Consider the following 16,603-nt stretch of genomic DNA (forward strand, 5'->3'; position numbering starts at 1 on the left):
CCCCCAGGGCCCCCCTGGAGAAAGTTCTCATGCTCCAGGGCCTCCCCCGGAGAGGGTCCTCGTGCCCCAGGGAGAGTCCTCGTGCCCCAGACCCCCCCAGGAGAGTCCTCGTGCCCCAGGCCCCCCCCGGGAGAGTCCTCGTGCCCCAGGGGCCCCCGGGAGAGTCCTTGTGCCCCCGAGCGGTGATGGTCCCTATTGAGTGGGGGGCAGCCCCTGTTGTGCCGTTGCCACAGCCCTGGTGCCAGCGCCAGCGCGGGAGCGGCTGCCGGGTACTGCTGCTTTGCTGGGGACGATGGTGCCATGAGCCCAGGCGGGGCCTGTGACCCCCCAGCAGCTGCCAGTCCGGTCCCGCAAGGAACATTCCCAGGACACTGGCGCGTGGGTGGCCCCAGCTGCACTGAACCCACTTTCCTGCCCCCCCCAACTGGGCCCCCGCAGACCCTCCGGCTCAGCCCTGGCAGACTTGCTACGAGTGGAGCAGGGCCCAGCACCACCCACTTGGCCTGCCAGCGGGGTGGTCCATCCTGCCGCCAGCCGGCACCGGGGTGCGTTGGACCCCCCCGGCGGGCCTGGGGAACGTATGGGCCTGGGCGCTGCTTGTCTGGCTGCTCCCCAGGGCACGTTCCCCCCCCGGCGGGCCTGAGGAACGTATGGGCCTGGGCGCTGCTTGTCTGGCTGCTCCCCAGGGCACGTTCCCCCCCCCGGCGGGCCTGAGGAACGTATGGGCCTGGGCGCTGCTTGTCTGGCTGCTCCCAGGGCGCGTTCCCCCCCCGGCGGGCCTGAGGAACGTATGGGCCTGGGCGCTGCTTGTCTGGCTGCTCCCCAGGGCGCGTCCCCCCCCGGCGGGCCTGAGGAACGTATGGGCCTGGGCGCTGCTTGTCTGGCTGCTCCCCAGGGCACGTTCCCCCCCCCGGCGGCCTGAGAAACGTATGGGCCTGGGCGCTGCTTGTCTGGCTGCTCCCCAGGGCGCGTCCCCCCCGGCGGGCCTGAGGAACGTATGGGCCTGGGCGCTGCTTGTCTGGCTGCTCCCCAGGGCGCGTCCCCCCCCGGCGGGACTGAGGAACGTATGGGCCTGGGCGCTGCTTGTCTGGCTGCTCCCCAGGGCGCGTCCCCCCCCGGCGGGCCTGAGGAACGTATGGGCCTGGGCGCTGCTTGTCTGGCTGCTCTCCAGGGCACGTTCCCCCCCCCGGCGGGCCTGAGGAACGTATGGGCCTGGGCGCTGCTTGTCTGGCTGCTCCCCAGGGCACGTTCCCCCCCCCCGGCGGGCCTGAGGAACGTATGGGCCTGGGCGCTGCTTGTCTGGCTGCTCCCCAGGGCGCGTTCCCCCCCCCCGGCGGGCCTGAGGAACGTATGGGCCTGGGCGCTGCTTGTCTGGCTGCTCCCCAGGGCACGTTCCCCCCCCCCGGCGGGCCTGAGAAACGTATGGGCCTGGGCGCTGCTTGTCTGGCTGCTCCCCAGGGCGCGTCCCCCCCCGGCGGGCCTGAGGAACGTATGGGCCTGGGCGCTGCTTGTCTGGCTGCTCCCCAGGGCGCGTCCCCCCCCGGCGGGGACTGAGGAACGTATGGGCCTGGGCGCTGCTTGTCTGGCTGCTCCCCAGGGCGCGTCCCCCCCGGCGGGCCTGAGGAACGTATGGGCCTGGGCGCTGCTTGTCTGGCTGCTCTCCAGGGCACGTTCCCCCCCCCGGCGGGCCTGAGGAACGTATGGGCCTGGGCGCTGCTTGTCTGGCTGCTCCCCAGGGCGCGTTCCCCCCCCCGGCGGGCCTGAGGAACGTATGGGCCTGGGCGCTGCTTGTCTGGCTGCTCCCCAGGGCGCGTTCCCCCCCCGGCGGGCCTGAGGAACGTATGGGCCTGGGCGCTGCTTGTCTGGCTGCTCCCCAGGGCGCGTTCCCCCCCCCCGGCGGGCCTGAGGAACGTATGGGCCTGGGCGCTGCTTGTCTGGCTGCTCCCCAGGGCGCGTCCCCCCCCGGCGGGCCTGAGGAACGTATGGGCCTGGGCGCTGCTTGTCTGGCTGCTCCCCAGGGCGCGTCCCCCCCCTGCGGGCCTGAGGAACGTATGGGCCTGGGCGCTGCTTGTCTGGCTGCTCCTCAGGGCGCGTTCCCCCCCCGGCGGGCCTGAGGAACGTATGGGCCTGGGCGCTGCTTGTCCGGCTGCTCCCCAGGGCGCGTTCCCCCCCCCGGCGGGCCTGAGGAACGTATGGGCCTGGGCGCTGCTTGTCTGGCTGCTCCCCAGGGCGCGTTCCCCCCCCCGGCGGGCCTGAGGAATGTATGGGCCTGGGCGCTGCTTGTCTGGCTGCTCTCCAGGGCGCGTTCCCCCCCGGCGGGCCTGAGGAATGTATGGGCCTGGGCGCTGCTTGTCTGGCTGCTCTCCAGGGCGCGTTCCCCCCCGGCGGGCCTGAGGAATGTATGGGCCTGGGCGCTGCTTGTCTGGCTGCTCTCCAGGGCGCGTTCCCCCCCGGCGGGCCTGAGGAATGTATGGGCCTGGGCGCTGCTTGTCTGGCTGCTCTCCAGGGCGCGTCCCCCCCCGGCGGGCCTGAGGAATGTATGGGCCTGGGCGCTGCTTGTCTGGCTGCTCTCCAGGGCGCGTCCCCCCCCGGCGGGCCTGAGGAATGTATGGGCCTGGGCGCTGCTTGTCTGGCTGCTCCCCAGGGCACGTTCCCCCCCCCGGCGGGCCTGAGGAACGTATGGGCCTGGGCGCTGCTTGTCTGGCTGCTCCCCAGGGCGCGTTCCCCCCCCGGCGGGCCTGAGGAACGTATGGGCCTGGGCGCTGCTTGTCTGGCTGCTCCCCAGGGCGCGTCCCCCCCCGGCGGGCCTGAGAATCGTATGGGCCTGGGCGCTGCTTGTCTGGCTGCTCCCCAGGGCGCGTCCCCCCCCCCGGAGGGCCTGAGGAACGTATGGGCCTGGGCGCTGCTTGTCTGGCTGCTCCCCAGGGCGCGTCCCCCCCCTGCGGGCCTGAGGAACGTATGAGCCTGGGCGCTGCTTGTCTGGCTGCTCCCCAGGGCGCGTTCCCCCCCCGGCGGGCCTGAGGAACGTATGGGCCTGGGCGCTGCTTGTCTGGCTGCTCCCCAGGGCGCGTTCCCCCCCCCGGCGGGCCTGAGGAACGTATGGGCCTGGGTGCTGCTTCTCTGGCTGCTCCCCAGGGCGCGTTCCCCCCCCCGGCGGGCCTGAGGAACGTATGGGCCTGGGCGCTGCTTGTCTGGCTGCTCCCCAGGGCGCGTCCCCCCCCGGCGGGCCTGAGGAACGTATGGGCCTGGGCGCTGCTTGTCTGGCTGCTCCTCAGGCGCGTTCCCCCCCCCGGCGGGCCTGAGAAACGTATGGGCCTGGGCGCTGCTTGTCTGGCTGCTCCCCAGGGCGCGTTCCCCCCCCCGGCGGGCCTGAGGAACGTATGAGCCTGGGCGCTGCTTGTCTGGCTGCTCCCCAGGGCGCGTTCCCCCCCCCGGCGGGCCTAAGGAACGTATGGGCCTGGGCGCTGCTTGTCTGGCTGCTCCCAGGGCGCGTCCCCCCCCGGCGGGACTGAGGAACGTATGGGCCTGGGCGCTGCTTGTCTGGCTGCTCCCCAGGGCGCGTTCCCCCCCCCCGGCGGGCCTGAGGAACGTATGGGCCTGGGCGCTGCTTGTCTGGCTGCTCCCCAGGGCGCGTTCCCCCCCCCGGCGGGCCTGAGGAACGTATGGGCCTGGGTGCTGCTTCTCTGGCTGCTCCCCAGGGCGCGTTCCCCCCCCGGCGGGCCTGAGGAACGTATGAGCCTGGGCGCTGCTTGTCTGGCTGCTCCCCAGGGCGCGTTCCCCCCGCGGCGGGCCTGAGGAACGTATGGGCCTGGGCGCTGCTTGTCTGGCTGCTCCCCAGGGCGCGTTCCCCCCCCCGGCGGGCCTGAGGAACGTATGGGCCTGGGCGCTGCTTGTCTGGCTGCTCCCCAGGGCGCGTTCCCCCCCCCGGCGGGCCTGAGGAACGTATGGGCCTGGGCGCTGCTTGTCTGGCTGCTCCCCAGGGCGCGTTCCCCCCCCGGCGGGCCTGAGGAACGTATGAGCCTGGGCGCTGCTTCTCTGGCTGCTCCCCAGGGCGCGTTCCCCCCCCGGCGGGCCTGAGGAACGTATGGGCCTGGGCGCTGCTTGTCTGGCTGCTCCCCAGGGCGCGTTCCCCCCCCGGCGGGCCTGAGGAACGTATGGGCCTGGGCGCTGCTTGTCTGGCTGCTCCCCAGGGCGCGTTCCCCCCCCGGCGGGCCTGAGGAACGTATGGGCCTGGGCGCTGCTTGTCTGGCTGCTCCCCAGGGCGCGTTCCCCCCCCCGGCGGGCCTAAGGAACGTATGGGCCTGGGCGCTGCTTGTCTGGCTGCTCCCCAGGGCGCGTTCCCCCCCCCCGGCGGGACTGAGGAACGTATGGGCCTGGGCGCTGCTTGTCTGGCTGCTCCCCAGGGCGCGTTCCCCCCCCGGCGGGCCTGAGGAACGTATGGGCCTGGGCGCTGCTTGTCTGGCTGCTCCCCAGGGCGCGTTCCCCCCCCCCCGGCGGGCCTAAGGAACGTATGGGCCTGGCCGCTGCTTGTCTGGCTGCTCCCCAGGGCGCGTTCCCCCCCCCCGGCGGGCCTGAGGAACGTATGGGCCTGGGCGCTGCTTGTCTGGCTGCTCCCCAGGGCGCGTTCCCCCCCCCGGCGGGCCTGAGGAACGTATGGGCCTGGGCGCTGCTTGTCTGGCTGCTCCTCAGGTGCGTTCCCCCCCCCGGCGGGCCTGAGGAACGTATGGGCCTGGGCGCTGCTTGTCTGGCTGCTCCCCAGGGCGCGTCCCCCCCCGGCGGGCCTGAGGAACGTATGGGCCTGGGCGCTGCTTGTCTGGCTGCTCCCCAGGGCGCGTTCCCCCCCCCGGCGGGCCTGAGGAACGTATGGGCCTGGGCGCTGCTTGTCTGGCTGCTCCTCAGGCGCGTTCCCCCCCCGGCGGGCCTGAGGAACGTATGGGCCTGGGCGCTGCTTGTCTGGCTGCTCCCCAGGGCGCGTCCCCCCCCGGCGGGCCTGAGGAACGTATGGGCCTGGGCGCTGCTTGTCTGGCTGCTCCCCAGGGCGCGTTCCCCCCCCCGGCGGGCCTGAGGAACGTATGGGCCTGGGCGCTGCTTGTCTGGCTGCTCCCCAGGGCGCGTTCCCCCCCCCGGCGGGCCTGAGGAACGTATGGGCCTGGGCGCTGCTTGTCTGGCTGCTCCTCAGGCGCGTTCCCCCCCCGGCGGGCCTGAGGAACGTGTGGGCCTGGGCGCTGCTTGTCTGGCTGCTCCTCAGGCGTGTTCCCCCCCCCCCGGCGGGCCTAAGGAACGTATGGGCCTGGCCGCTGCTTGTCTGGCTGCTCCCCAGGGCACGTTCCCCCCCCCCGGCGGGCCTGAGGAACGTATGGGCCTGGGCGCTGCTTGTCTGGCTGCTCCCCAGGGCACGTTCCCCCCCCCCCGGCGGGCCTGAGGAACGTATGGGCCTGGGCGCTGCTTGTCTGGCTGCTCCCCAGGGCACGTTCCCCCCCCCGGCGGGCCTGAGGAACGTGTGGGCCTGGGCGCTGCTTGTCTGGCTGCTCCCCAGGGCGCGTCCCCCCCCTGCGGGCCTGAGGAACATATTAGCCTGGGCGCTGCTTGTCTGGCTGCTCCCCAGGGCGCGTTCCCCCCCCGGCGGGCCTGAGGAACGTATGGGCCTGGGCGCTGCTTGTCTGGCTGCTCCCCAGGGCGCGTTCCCCCCCCCGGCAGGCCTGAGGAACGTATGGGCCTGGGCGCTGCTTGTCTGGCTGCTCCCCAGGGCGCGTTCCCCCCCCGGCGGGCCTGAGGAACGTATGGGCCTGGGCGCTGCTTGTCTGGCTCCTCCCCAGGGCGCGTTCCCCCCCCCGGCGGGCCTGAGGAACGTATGGGCCTGGGCGCTGCTTGTCTGGCTGCTCCCCAGGGCGCGTTCCCCCCCCGGCGGGCCTGAGGAACGTATGGGCCTGGGCGCTGCTTGTCTGGCTGCTCCTCAGGCGTGTTCCCCCCCCGGCGGGCCTGAGGAACGTATGGGCCTGGGCGCTGCTTGTCTGGCTGCTCCTCAGGCGTGTTCCCCCCCCGGCGGGCCTGAGGAACGTATGGGCCTGGGCGCTGCTTGTCTGGCTGCTCCCCAGGGCACATCCCCCCCCCGGCGGGCCTGAGGAACGTATGGGCCTGGGCGCTGCTTGTCTGGCTGCTCCCCAGGGTGCGTCCCCCCCCGGCGGGCCTGAGGAACGTATGGGCCTGGGCGCTGCTTGTCTGGCTGCTCCTCAGGCGCGTTCCCCCCCCCGGCGGGCCTGAGGAACGTATGAGCCTGGGCGCTGCTTGTCTGGCTGCTCCCCAGGGCGCGTCCCCCCCCTGCGGGCCTGAGGAACGTATGGGCCTGGGCGCTGCTTGTCTGGCTGCTCCTCAGGCGCGTTCCCCCCCCCTGCGGGCCTGAGGAACGTATGGGCCTGGGCGCTGCTTGTCTGGCTGCTCCTCAGGGCACGTCCCCCCCCGGCGGGCCTGAGGAACGTATGGGCCTGGCCGCTGCTTGTCTGGCTGCTCCTCAGGGCACATCCCCCCCCCGGCGGGCCTGAGGAACGTATGGGCCTGGCCGCTGCTTGTCTGGCTGCTCCCCAGGGCGCGTCCCCCCCCGGCGGGCCTGAGGAACGTATGGGCCTGGGCGCTGCTTGTCTGGCTGCTCCTCAGGCGCGTTCCCCCCCCCGGCGGGCCTGAGGAACGTATGGGCCTGGGCGCTGCTTGTCTGGCTGCTCCTCAGGCGCGTTCCCCCCCCGGCGGGCCTGAGGAACGTATGGGCCTGGGCGCTGCTTGTCTGGCTGCTCCTCAGGCGCGTTCCCCCCCCCTGCGGGCCTGAGGAACGTATGGGCCTGGGCGCTGCTTGTCTGGCTGCTCCCCAGGGCGCGTCCCCCCCCGGCGGGCCTGAGAAACGTATGGGCCTGGGCGCTGCTTGTCTGGCTGCTCCTCAGGGCACATCCCCCCCCCGGCGGGCCTGAGGAACGTATGGGCCTGGGCGCTGCTTGTCTGGCTGCTCCCCAGGGTGCGTCCCCCCCCGGCGGGCCTGAGGAACGTATGGGCCTGGGCGCTGCTTGTCTGGCTGCTCCTCAGGCGCGTTCCCCCCCCCCGGCGGGCCTGAGGAACGTATGAGCCTGGGCGCTGCTTGTCTGGCTGCTCCCCAGGGCGCGTCCCCCCCCTGCGGGCCTGAGGAACGTATGGGCCTGGGCGCTGCTTGTCTGGCTGCTCCTCAGGCGCGTTCCCCCCCCCTGCGGGCCTGAGGAACGTATGGGCCTGGGCGCTGCTTGTCTGGCTGCTCCTCAGGGCACGTCCCCCCCCGGCGGGCCTGAGGAACGTATGGGCCTGGCCGCTGCTTGTCTGGCTGCTCCTCAGGGCACATCCCCCCCCCGGCGGGCCTGAGGAACGTATGGGCCTGGCCGCTGCTTGTCTGGCTGCTCCCCAGGGCGCGTCCCCCCCCGGCGGGCCTGAGGAACGTATGGGCCTGGGCGCTGCTTGTCTGGCTGCTCCTCAGGCGCGTTCCCCCCCCCGGCGGGCCTGAGGAACGTATGGGCCTGGGCGCTGCTTGTCTGGCTGCTCCTCAGGCGCGTTCCCCCCCCGGCGGGCCTGAGGAACGTATGGGCCTGGGCGCTGCTTGTCTGGCTGCTCCTCAGGCGCGTTCCCCCCCCCTGCGGGCCTGAGGAACGTATGGGCCTGGGCGCTGCTTGTCTGGCTGCTCCCCAGGGCGCGTCCCCCCCCCTGCGGGCCTGAGGAACGTATGGGCCTGGGCGCTGCTTGTCTGGCTGCTCCTCAGGCGTGTTCCCCCCCCCGGCGGGCCTGAGGAACGTATGGGCCTGGGCGCTGCTTGTCTGGCTGCTCCCCAGGGCGCGTTCCCCCCCCCCGGCGGGCCTGAGGAACGTATGGGCCTGGGCGCTGCTTGTCTGGCTGCTCCTCAGGCGCGTTCCCCCCCCCGGCGGGCCTGAGGAACGTATGGGCCTGGGCGCTGCTTGTCTGGCTGGGTGGGGCCTCGGGGAGCGTCCCCGCGGGGCAGCGAGCTGGCCTGTCTGCAAGCAGCTCGCCCTGACCCGTCGCTCTGAGCGGGGCCCCCGGCCCCAGGGCCTCACCTCGTACACCGTGAACTGGCTCTGAGCACGCGACAGCTCCCGGTAGCTGGTGGCAAACTCCCCGATGAAATCATGGCTGTGGGGCAGAGAACGCGCACGAGGCGTGGGTCAGCGTCAGCCTGCCGTGGGGCAGAACCCAGGAGGCAGCCGCCAGATCCCTCCCCTCCCGGGGGTGGGCCAGGAGCAGGGGCAGGGGTAGGGGGGGCGGGGGCAGGGCCAGGGGCAGGAGGGGGCAGGGCCAGGAGCAGGGGCACCAGAAGGGGCAGGGGTAGGGGGGGCGGGGGCAGGGCCAGGGGCAGGAGGGGGCAGGGCCAGGGGCACCAGAAGGGGCAGGGGCAGGGCCGCTCCTGCGCGCTCTGGACAGACAGACTGGCCCCCCCAGGGCTTGGCAGACGCAGGGCCAGCCCCGGGCGAGCCAGGGGGCTATGGCCACAGCAGGCCCTGGCCGGGGAAGGGGGGGGCCTGGGGACATGCCTGCGGGCTCCTCACGGCCCAGCCTCACCTTCCATCCCGGTCCCAGTCGCACACGTCCACCTTCACCGTCCTGCAACGCAAAGGCACCCGGGTAGCGTGCCCCATGGGGCGTAGCCCCTGCTCCCCCCTCTGCTCTCCGGCCCCTTGGTTCCCCTCCCCCCCGGGGGCCTCCCTCGGGGCCCCGCTCCCCTTCCCCTCCCTTCCCCCAGGGCCCCGCTCCCCTTCCCCTCCCTTCCCCCGGGGTCCCACTCCCCCTGCCCTGGGGCCCTGCTCCTCTTCCCCTCCCTTCCCCCGGGGCCCCGCTCCCCTTCCCCTCCCTTCCCCCGGGGTCCCACTCCCCCTGCCCTGGGGCCCTGCTCCTCTTCCCCTCCCTTCCCCCAGGGCCCCGCTCCCCTTCCCCTCCCTTCCCCCGGGGTCCCACTCCCCCTGCCCTGGGGCCCTGCTCCTCTTCCCCTCCCTTCCCCCGGGGCCCCGCTCCCCTTCCCCTCCCTTCCCCCGGGGTCCCACTCCCCCTGCCCTGGGGCCCTGCTCCTCTTCCCCTCCCTTCCCCCGGGGCCCCGCTCCCCTTCCCCTCCCTTCCCCCGGGGTCCCACTCCCCCTGCCCTGGGGCCCTGCTCCTCTTCCCCTCCCTTCCCCCAGGGCCCCGCTCCCCTTCCCCTCCCTTCCCCCGGGGTCCCACTCCCCCTGCCCTGGGGCCCTGCTCCTCTTCCCCTCCCTTCCCCCGGGGCCCCGCTCCCCTTCCCCTCCCTTCCCCCGGGGTCCCACTCCCCCTGCCCTGGGGCCCTGCTCCTCTTCCCCTCCCTTCCCCCAGGGCCCCGCTCCCCTTCCCCTCCCTTCCCCCGGGGTCCCACTCCCCCTGCCCTGGGGCCCTGCTCCTCTTCCCCTCCCTTCCCCCGGGGCCCCGCTCCCCTTCCCCTCCCTTCCCCCGGGGTCCCACTCCCCCTGCCCTGGGGCCCTGCTCCTCTTCCCCTCCCTTCCCCCGGGGCCCCGCTCCCCTTCCCCTCCCTTCCCCCGGGGTCCCACTCCCCCTGCCCTGGGGCCCTGCTCCTCTTCCCCTCCCTTCCCCCAGGGCCCCGCTCCCCTTCCCCTCCCTTCCCCCGGGGTCCCACTCCCCCTGCCCTGGGGCCCTGCTCCTCTTCCCCTCCCTTCCCCCAGGGCCCCGCTCCCCTTCCCCTCCCTTCCCCCGGGGTCCCACTCCCCCTGCCCTGGGGCCCTGCTCCTCTTCCCCTCCCCCCCCAGGGCCCCGCTCCCCCTGGGGCCCCGCCCCGGGCCAGAGAGCTGCCCTGCTCTGGGTGCTGCTGAGCTGGGAGGGGCACACAGCCCCAGGACAGGGCTGGGGAGGGCGTGTGGCTGCCTCCTGACCTGTCGTAGTCCCCGTTGCACAAGGCTCGCACGGGGATGGAGAACGGCTGCCATACTGGGTTGAGTGTGTTTTTCACCACTTCTGTCTTGTGGCAAATGGTGAACCTGGAGGAGGCACCAGAGAAGTGGGGCTGAGACCCCCCCCTTGCAGGCAGGCAGCCCCACGGCCCGGCAGGGGGTCTGCCCAGGCAAGGGCGGTCTCGTGGGCCCCCGACGTACGTGCCATCCTCATTGCTGCGGTAGAAGACCAGGAAGGGGTCGGATTTCCCAAAGAAGTCCTTCTTGTCCAGCTTGTTGGCGCACAGCTGCATGGTCACGATGTCCTGTGGGGCGCGGGCTCGTCAGGCGGCACAGCCACGGTGGGGCCTACACTGCGGAGCCAGGCCTCGGGCCTCCCCATGGTGCCGGCAGTGAGCCGGCCCTGCCACGGCCTGCCCCCGTACTGCTCCTGCCCCGCCACGTCCTGCCCCCGAGGGTCCCTGCCCCGCCACGGCCTGCCCCCGTACTGCTCCTGCCCCGCCACGTCCTGCCCCCGAGGGTCCCTGCCCCGCCACGGCCTGCCCCCCGCACTGCTCCTGCCCCGCCACGTCCTGCCCCCGAGGGTCCCTGCCCCGCCACGGCCTGCCCCCGCACTGCTCCTGCCCCGCCACGTCCTGCCCCCGAGGGTCCCTGCCCCGCCATGGCCTGCCCCCGTACTGCTCCTGCCCCGCCACGTCCTGCCCCCGAGGGTCCCTGCCCCGCCACGGCCTGCCCCCGTACTGCTCCTGCCCCGCCACGTCCTGCCCCCGAGGGTCCCTGCCCCGCCACGGCCTGCCCCCGTACTGCTCCTGCCCCGCCACGTCCTGCCCCCGAGGGTCCTTGCCCCGCCACGGCCTGCCCCCGCACTGCTCCTGCCCCGCCACGTCCTGCCCCCGAGGGTCCCTGCCCCGCCACGTCCTGCCCCCGCACTGCTCCTGCCCCGCCACGTCCTGCCCCCGAGGGTCCCTGCCCCGCCACGGCCTGCCCCCGCACTGCTCCTGCCCCGCCACGTCCTGCCCCGCCACGTCCTGCCCCCGTACTGCTCCTGCCCCGCCACGTCCTGCCCCCGAGGGTCCCTGCCCCGCCACGGCCTGCCCCCGCACTGCTCCTGCCCCGCCACGTCCTGCCCCCGAGGGTCCCTGCCCTGCCACGGCCTGCCCCCGTACTGCTCCTGCCCCGCCACGTCCTGCCCCCGAGGGTCCCTGCCCTGCCGCGGCCTGCCCCCGTACTGCTCCTGCCCCGCCACGTCCTGCCCCCGAGGGTCCCTGCCCCGCCACGGCCTGCCCCCGCACTGCTCCTGCCCCGCCACGTCCTGCCCCCGAGGGTCCCTGCCCCGCCACGGCCTGCCCCCGCACTGCTCCTGCCCCGCCACGTCCTGCCCCCGAGGGTCCCTGCCCCGCCACGTCCTGCCCCCGCACTGCTCCTGCCCCGCCACGTCCTGCCCCCGAGGGTCCCTGCCCTGCCACGGCCTGCCCCCGCACTGCTCCTGCCCCGCCACGTCCTGCCCCCGAGGGTCCCTGCCCTGCCGCGGCCTGCCCCCGTACTGCTCCTGCCCCGCCACGTCCTGCCCCCGAGGGTCCCTGCCCTGCCACGGCCTGCCCCCGTACTGCTCCTGCCCCGCCACGTCCTGCCCCCGAGGGTCCCTGCCCTGCCACGGCCTGCCCCCGCACTGCTCCTGCCCCACCACTTCCTGCCCCCGAGGGTCCCTGCCCCGCCACGGCCTGCCCCCGTACTGCTCCTGCCACGCCACGTCCTGCCCCCGAGGGTCCCTGCCCTGCCACGGCCTGCCCCCGCACTGCTCCTGCCCCACCATGTCCTGCCCCCGAGGGTCCCTGCCCTGCCACGGCCTGCCCCCGTACTGCTCCTGCCACGCCACGTCCTGCCCCCGAGGGTCCCTGCCCTGCCACGGCCTGCCCCCGCACTGCTCCTGCCCTGCCACGTCCTGCCCCCGAGGGTCCCTGCCCCGCCACGGCCTGCCCCCGTACTGCTCCTGCCCCGCCACGGCCTGCCCCCGCACTGCTCCTGCCCCGCCACGTCCTGCCCCCGAGGGTCCCTGCCCTGCCACGGCCTGCCCCCGCACTGCTCCTGCCCCGCCACGTCCTGCCCCCGAGGGTCCCTGCCCTGCCACGGCCTGCCCCCGCACTGCTCCTGCCCCGCCACGTCCTGCCCCCGAGGGTCCCTGCTCCGCCACGGCCTGCCCCCGCACTGCTCCTGCCCCGCCACGGCCTGCCCCCGAGGGTCCCTGCCCTGCCACGGCCTGCCCCCGCACTGCTCCTGCCCCGCCACGGCCTGCCCCCGCACTGCTCCTGCCCTGCCACGGCCTGCCCCCGAGGGTCCCTGCCCTGCCACGGCCTGCCCCCGCACTGCTCCTGCCCCGCCACGTCCTGCCCCCGAGGGTCCCTGCCCTGCCACGGCCTGCCCCCGCACTGCTCCTGCCCCGCCACGGCCTGCCCCCGCACTGCTCCTGCCCCGCCACGGCCTGCCCCCGAGGGTCCCTGCCCTGCCACGGCCTGCCCCCGCACTGCTCCTGCCCCGCCACGGCCTGCCCCCGCACTGCTCCTGCCCCGCCACGTCCTGCCCCCGAGGGTCCCTGCCCTGCCACGGCCTGCCCCCGCACTGCTCCTGCCCCGCCACGTCCTGCCCCCGAGGGTCCCTGCCCTGCCACGGCCTGCCCCCGCACTGCTCCTGCCCTGCCACGTCCTGCCCCCGAGGGTCCCTGCCCTGCCACGGCCTGCCCCCGCACTGCTCCTGCCCTGCCACGTCCTGCCCCCGCACTGCTCCTGCCCCGCCACGTCCTGCCCCCGAGGGTCCCTGCCCCGCCACGGCCTGCCCCCGAGGGTCCCTGCCCCGCCACGTCCTGCCCCCGAGGGTCCCTGCCCCGCCACGTCCTGCCCCCGAGGGTCCCTGCCCTGCCGTGGCCTGCCACCGCACTGCTCCTGCCCCGCCATGTCCTGCCTCCAAGGGTCCCTGCCCTGCCACGGCCTGCCCCCGCACTGCTCCTGCCCCGCCACGTCCTGCCCCCGAGGGTCCCTGCCCTGCCGTGGCCTGCCCCCGCACTGCTCCTGCCCCGCCACGTCCTGCCCCCGAGGGTCCCTGCCCCGCCACAGCCTGGCCCTCCCTGCCACGGCTGCCCCGACTAACCCTCCCCCGCCGCAGCCTGGCCCTCCCTGCCACGGCTGCCCCGACTAACCCTCCCCCGCCGCGGCCTGGCCCTCCCTGCCACGGCTGCCCCGACTAACCCTCCCCTGCCGCGGCCTGGCCCTCCCTGCCACGGCTGCCCCGACTAACCCTCCCCCGCCACGGCCTGGCCCTCCCTGCCACGGCTGCCCCGACTAACCCTCCCCCGCCACGGCCTGGCCCTGCACTGCTCCCTTACCACATCCTGCCCCCGACTGCCCCTCCCTGCCACGCCTGGCCCCACCTACCCGTGGCCCTGTCCTGTCATCTGTCCTCCCCTATCCTGGCCCTGCTTGGCTAACAAAGCTCTAGTGCTAGTGGAGAAGGGGGTTCAGGAACAGGAGCCAGCAGCCAAGGCCCTACCCTGGGGTCCGGCCGTGGGGACAGATGGCATGGTCCCAGGGGAGTCCCTGCTCTTGGCAGTTTCCTTCCCTTTGCCATTACCCCTGCTAGGAGGGGCTGCCCAGGGAAGGCCCCTGGGATGGGGTGGGGTGGGGGTTCCCTCAGGCAGCCCCTGGAGCTCAGGCGCACTGCTGATGGGGGGTGGGGACTGGCAGAGAAGGTGGCTGGGGCTGAAAGGCCCCCTGGCAGGGAGCCGGCCTGTTGTGGCACAGGACGTGCTCAGAGCCTGTTGGCCTGGGCCCCCACCCCACTGACATGGGGAGAGCCCCCCAGTGCTGAGGCCCCAGCCCGTACACATCGGAGCCCCACTTCCCCCCAGCGCCGCAGGGGCCAGCAGCCAGCCCGCCCCGCCCCGAGGGGCACCCGAAGACGCGCCCCCTCACCCGGCAGTTGCTGAGCTCCTCCACTGACAGCAGGATGGTCCCACACTTCTTCCCTGGGACCCCCCTGAAACGAGAAACATCCTCGTTGGCACGGGCAGGGTGGGCTGCGACTGCTCGGCCCCCAGAACCTGTCTGCCTCATTGGGGACTAGGTAAGGGGGCGATGGGGCCAAAGTCAGCACTGCAGCCCCCTAGGGGGCCAACACCACTGTCCAAACCAGAGCACACTCCCAGCAGGGGGCGCTAGGAAGAGGCAGGGGCTGGCTGTGGGGGGAGCGCCCAGCAGGGGGCGCTAGGAGGAGGCAGGGGCTGGCTGTGGGGGGAGCGCCCAGCAGGGGGCGCTAGGAGGAGGCAGGGGCTGGCTGTGGGGGGAGCGCCCAGCAGGGGGCGCTAGGAAGAGGCAGGGGCTGGCTGTGGGGGGAGCGCCCAGCAGGGGGCGCTAGGAGGAGGCAGGGACTGGCTCTGGGGGGAGCGCCCAGCAGGGGGCGCTAGGAAGAGGCAGGGGCTGGCTGTGGGGGGAGCGCCCAGCAGGGGGCGCTAGGAGGAGGCAGGGGCTGGCTGTGGGGGGAGCGCCCAGCAGGGGGCGCTAGGAGGAGGCAGGGGCTGGCTGTGGGGGGAGCGCCCAGCAGGGGGCGCTAGGAAGAGGCAGGGGCTGGCTGTGGGGGGAGCGCCCAGCAGGGGGCGCTAGGAGGAGGCAGGGACTGGCTCTGGGGGGAGCGCCCAGCAGGGGGCGCTAGGAAGAGGCAGGGGCTGGCTCTGGGGGGAGCGCCCAGCAGGGGGCGCTAGGAGGAGGCAGGGGCTGGCTGTGGGGGGAGCGCCCAGCAGGGGGCGCTAGGAGGAGGCAGGGGCTGGCTGTGGGGGGAGCGCCCAGCAGGGGGCGCTAGGAGGAGGCAGGGGCTGGCTCTGGGGGGAGCGCCCAGCAGGGGGCGCTAGGAGGAGGCAGGGGCTGGCTGTGGGGGGAGCGCCCAGCAGGGGCGCTAGGAGGAGGCAGGGGCTGGCTGTGGGGGGAGCGCCCAGCAGGGGGCGCTAGGAGGAGGCAGGGGCTGGCTGTGGGGGGAGCGCCCAGCAGGGGGCGCTAGGAGGAGGCAGGGGCTGGCTGTGGGGGGAGCGCCCAGCAGGGGGCGCTAGGAGGAGGCAGGGGCTGGCTGTGGGGGGAGCGCCCAGCAGGGGGCGCTAGGAGGAGGCAGGGGCTGGCTCTGGGGGGAGCGCCCAGCAGGGGGCGCTAGGAGGAGGCAGGGGCTGGCTCTGGGGGGAGCGCCCAGCAGGGGGCGCTAGGAGGAGGCAGGGGCTGGCTGTGGGGGGAGCGCCCAGCAGGGGGCGCTAGGAGGAGGCAGGGGCTGGCTGTGGGGGGAGCGCCCAGCAGGGGGCGCTAGGAGGAGGCAGGGGCTGGCTGTGGGGGGAGCGCCCAGCAGGGGGCGCTAGGAGGAGGCAGGGGCTGGCTGTGGGGGGAGCGCCCAGCAGGGGGCGCTAGGAGGAGGCAGGGGCTGGCTGTGGGGGGAGCGCCCAGCAGGGGGCGCTAGGAGGAGGCAGGGGCTGGCTGTGGGGGGAGCGCCCAGCAGGGGGCGCTAGGAGGAGGCAGGGGCTGGCTCTGGGGGGAGCGCCCAGCAGGGGGCGCTAGGAGGAGGCAGGGGCTGGCTGTGGGGGGAGCGCCCAGCAGGGGGCGCTAGGAGGAGGCAGGGGCTGGCTGTGGGGGGAGCGCCCAGCAGGGGGCGCTAGGAGGAGGCAGGGGCTGGCTGTGGGGGGAGCGCCCAGCAGGGGGCGCTAGGAGGAGGCAGGGGCTGGCTGTGGGGGGAGCGCCCAGCAGGGGGCGCTAGGAGGAGGCAGGGGCTGGCTGTGGGGGGAGCGCCCAGCAGGGGGCGCTAGGAGGAGGCAGGGGCTGGCTGTGGGGGGAGCGCCCAGCAGGGGGCGCTAGGAGGAGGCAGGGGCTGGCTGTGGGGGGAGCGCCCAGCAGGGGGCGCTAGGAGGAGGCAGGGGCTGGCTGTGGGGGGAGCGCCCAGCAGGGGGCGCTAGGAGGAGGCAGGGGCTGGCTGTGGGGGGAGCGCCCAGCAGGGGGCGCTAGGAGGAGGCAGGGGCTGGCTGTGGGGGGAGCGCCCAGCAGGGGGCGCTAGGAGGAGGCAGGGGCTGGCTGTGGGGGGAGCGCCCAGCAGGGGGCGCTAGGAGGAGGCAGGGGCTGGCTCTGGGGGGAGCGCCCAGCAGGGGGCGCTAGGAAGAGGCAGGGGCTGGCTGTGGGGGGAGCGCCCAGCAGGGGGCGCTAGGAGGAGGCAGGGGCTGGCTCTGGGGGGAGCGCCCAGCAGGGGGCGCTAGGAGGAGGCAGGGGCTGGCTCTGGGGGGAGCGCCCAGCAGGGGGCGCTAGGAGGAGGCAGGGGCTGGCTGTGGGGGGAGCGCCCAGCAGGGGGCGCTAGGAGGAGGCAGGGGCTGGCTGTGGGGGGAGCGCCCAGCAGGGGGTGCTGCAGGGTGAGGCGAGGACACTGGCCGGTGTGGCATGTGGGGGGTAGCAGCTGGCAGGCGTGGGGCTGCAGGGGCAGGGTTTGGCTGTCTGGGGGGCAGCACAGGGGCAGGACTGGGGGGGCTGGGGCTATTGGAGCAGGGGACAGAGGCTCACGTGAGGGGTCGCTCCAAGCGGCTCCGCTGGGATCCGATCACTTCCCCCAGTGCGACGAACGCCTGGCCCAGGAAGTCCTGCCAACGAGCTCGTGGTTAGAGCCCACGGAGC

General features: G+C 74.6%; 1 protein-coding gene across 1 annotated transcript in view; it reads right to left on the reverse strand.

Annotated features, from left to right (window-relative positions):
• Positions 1 to 7,860: 7,860 nt before the first annotated feature.
• Positions 7,861 to 16,603, reverse strand: part of LOC142825326 (copine-9-like) — a gene marked incomplete at its 3' end in the record, with an annotated part of 39,751 nt that continues 31,008 nt past the window's right edge. Inside the window, exons 6-11 of the mRNA XM_075917270.1 lie at positions 16,493 to 16,569; positions 13,892 to 13,955; positions 10,131 to 10,234; positions 9,912 to 10,016; positions 8,578 to 8,619; positions 7,861 to 8,151 (exon numbers count right to left, since the gene is read on the reverse strand). Of these exons, the coding sequence (XP_075773385.1) occupies positions 7,861 to 8,151; positions 8,578 to 8,619; positions 9,912 to 10,016; positions 10,131 to 10,234; positions 13,892 to 13,955; positions 16,493 to 16,569 (683 nt within the window). The remainder of the gene's footprint in view (positions 8,152 to 8,577; positions 8,620 to 9,911; positions 10,017 to 10,130; positions 10,235 to 13,891; positions 13,956 to 16,492; positions 16,570 to 16,603) is intronic.

This window comes from Pelodiscus sinensis, unplaced genomic scaffold, assembly GCF_049634645.1.
Source record: "Pelodiscus sinensis isolate JC-2024 unplaced genomic scaffold, ASM4963464v1 ctg157, whole genome shotgun sequence".
In the NCBI taxonomy this organism is placed as follows: Eukaryota; Metazoa; Chordata; order Testudines; family Trionychidae; genus Pelodiscus; species Pelodiscus sinensis.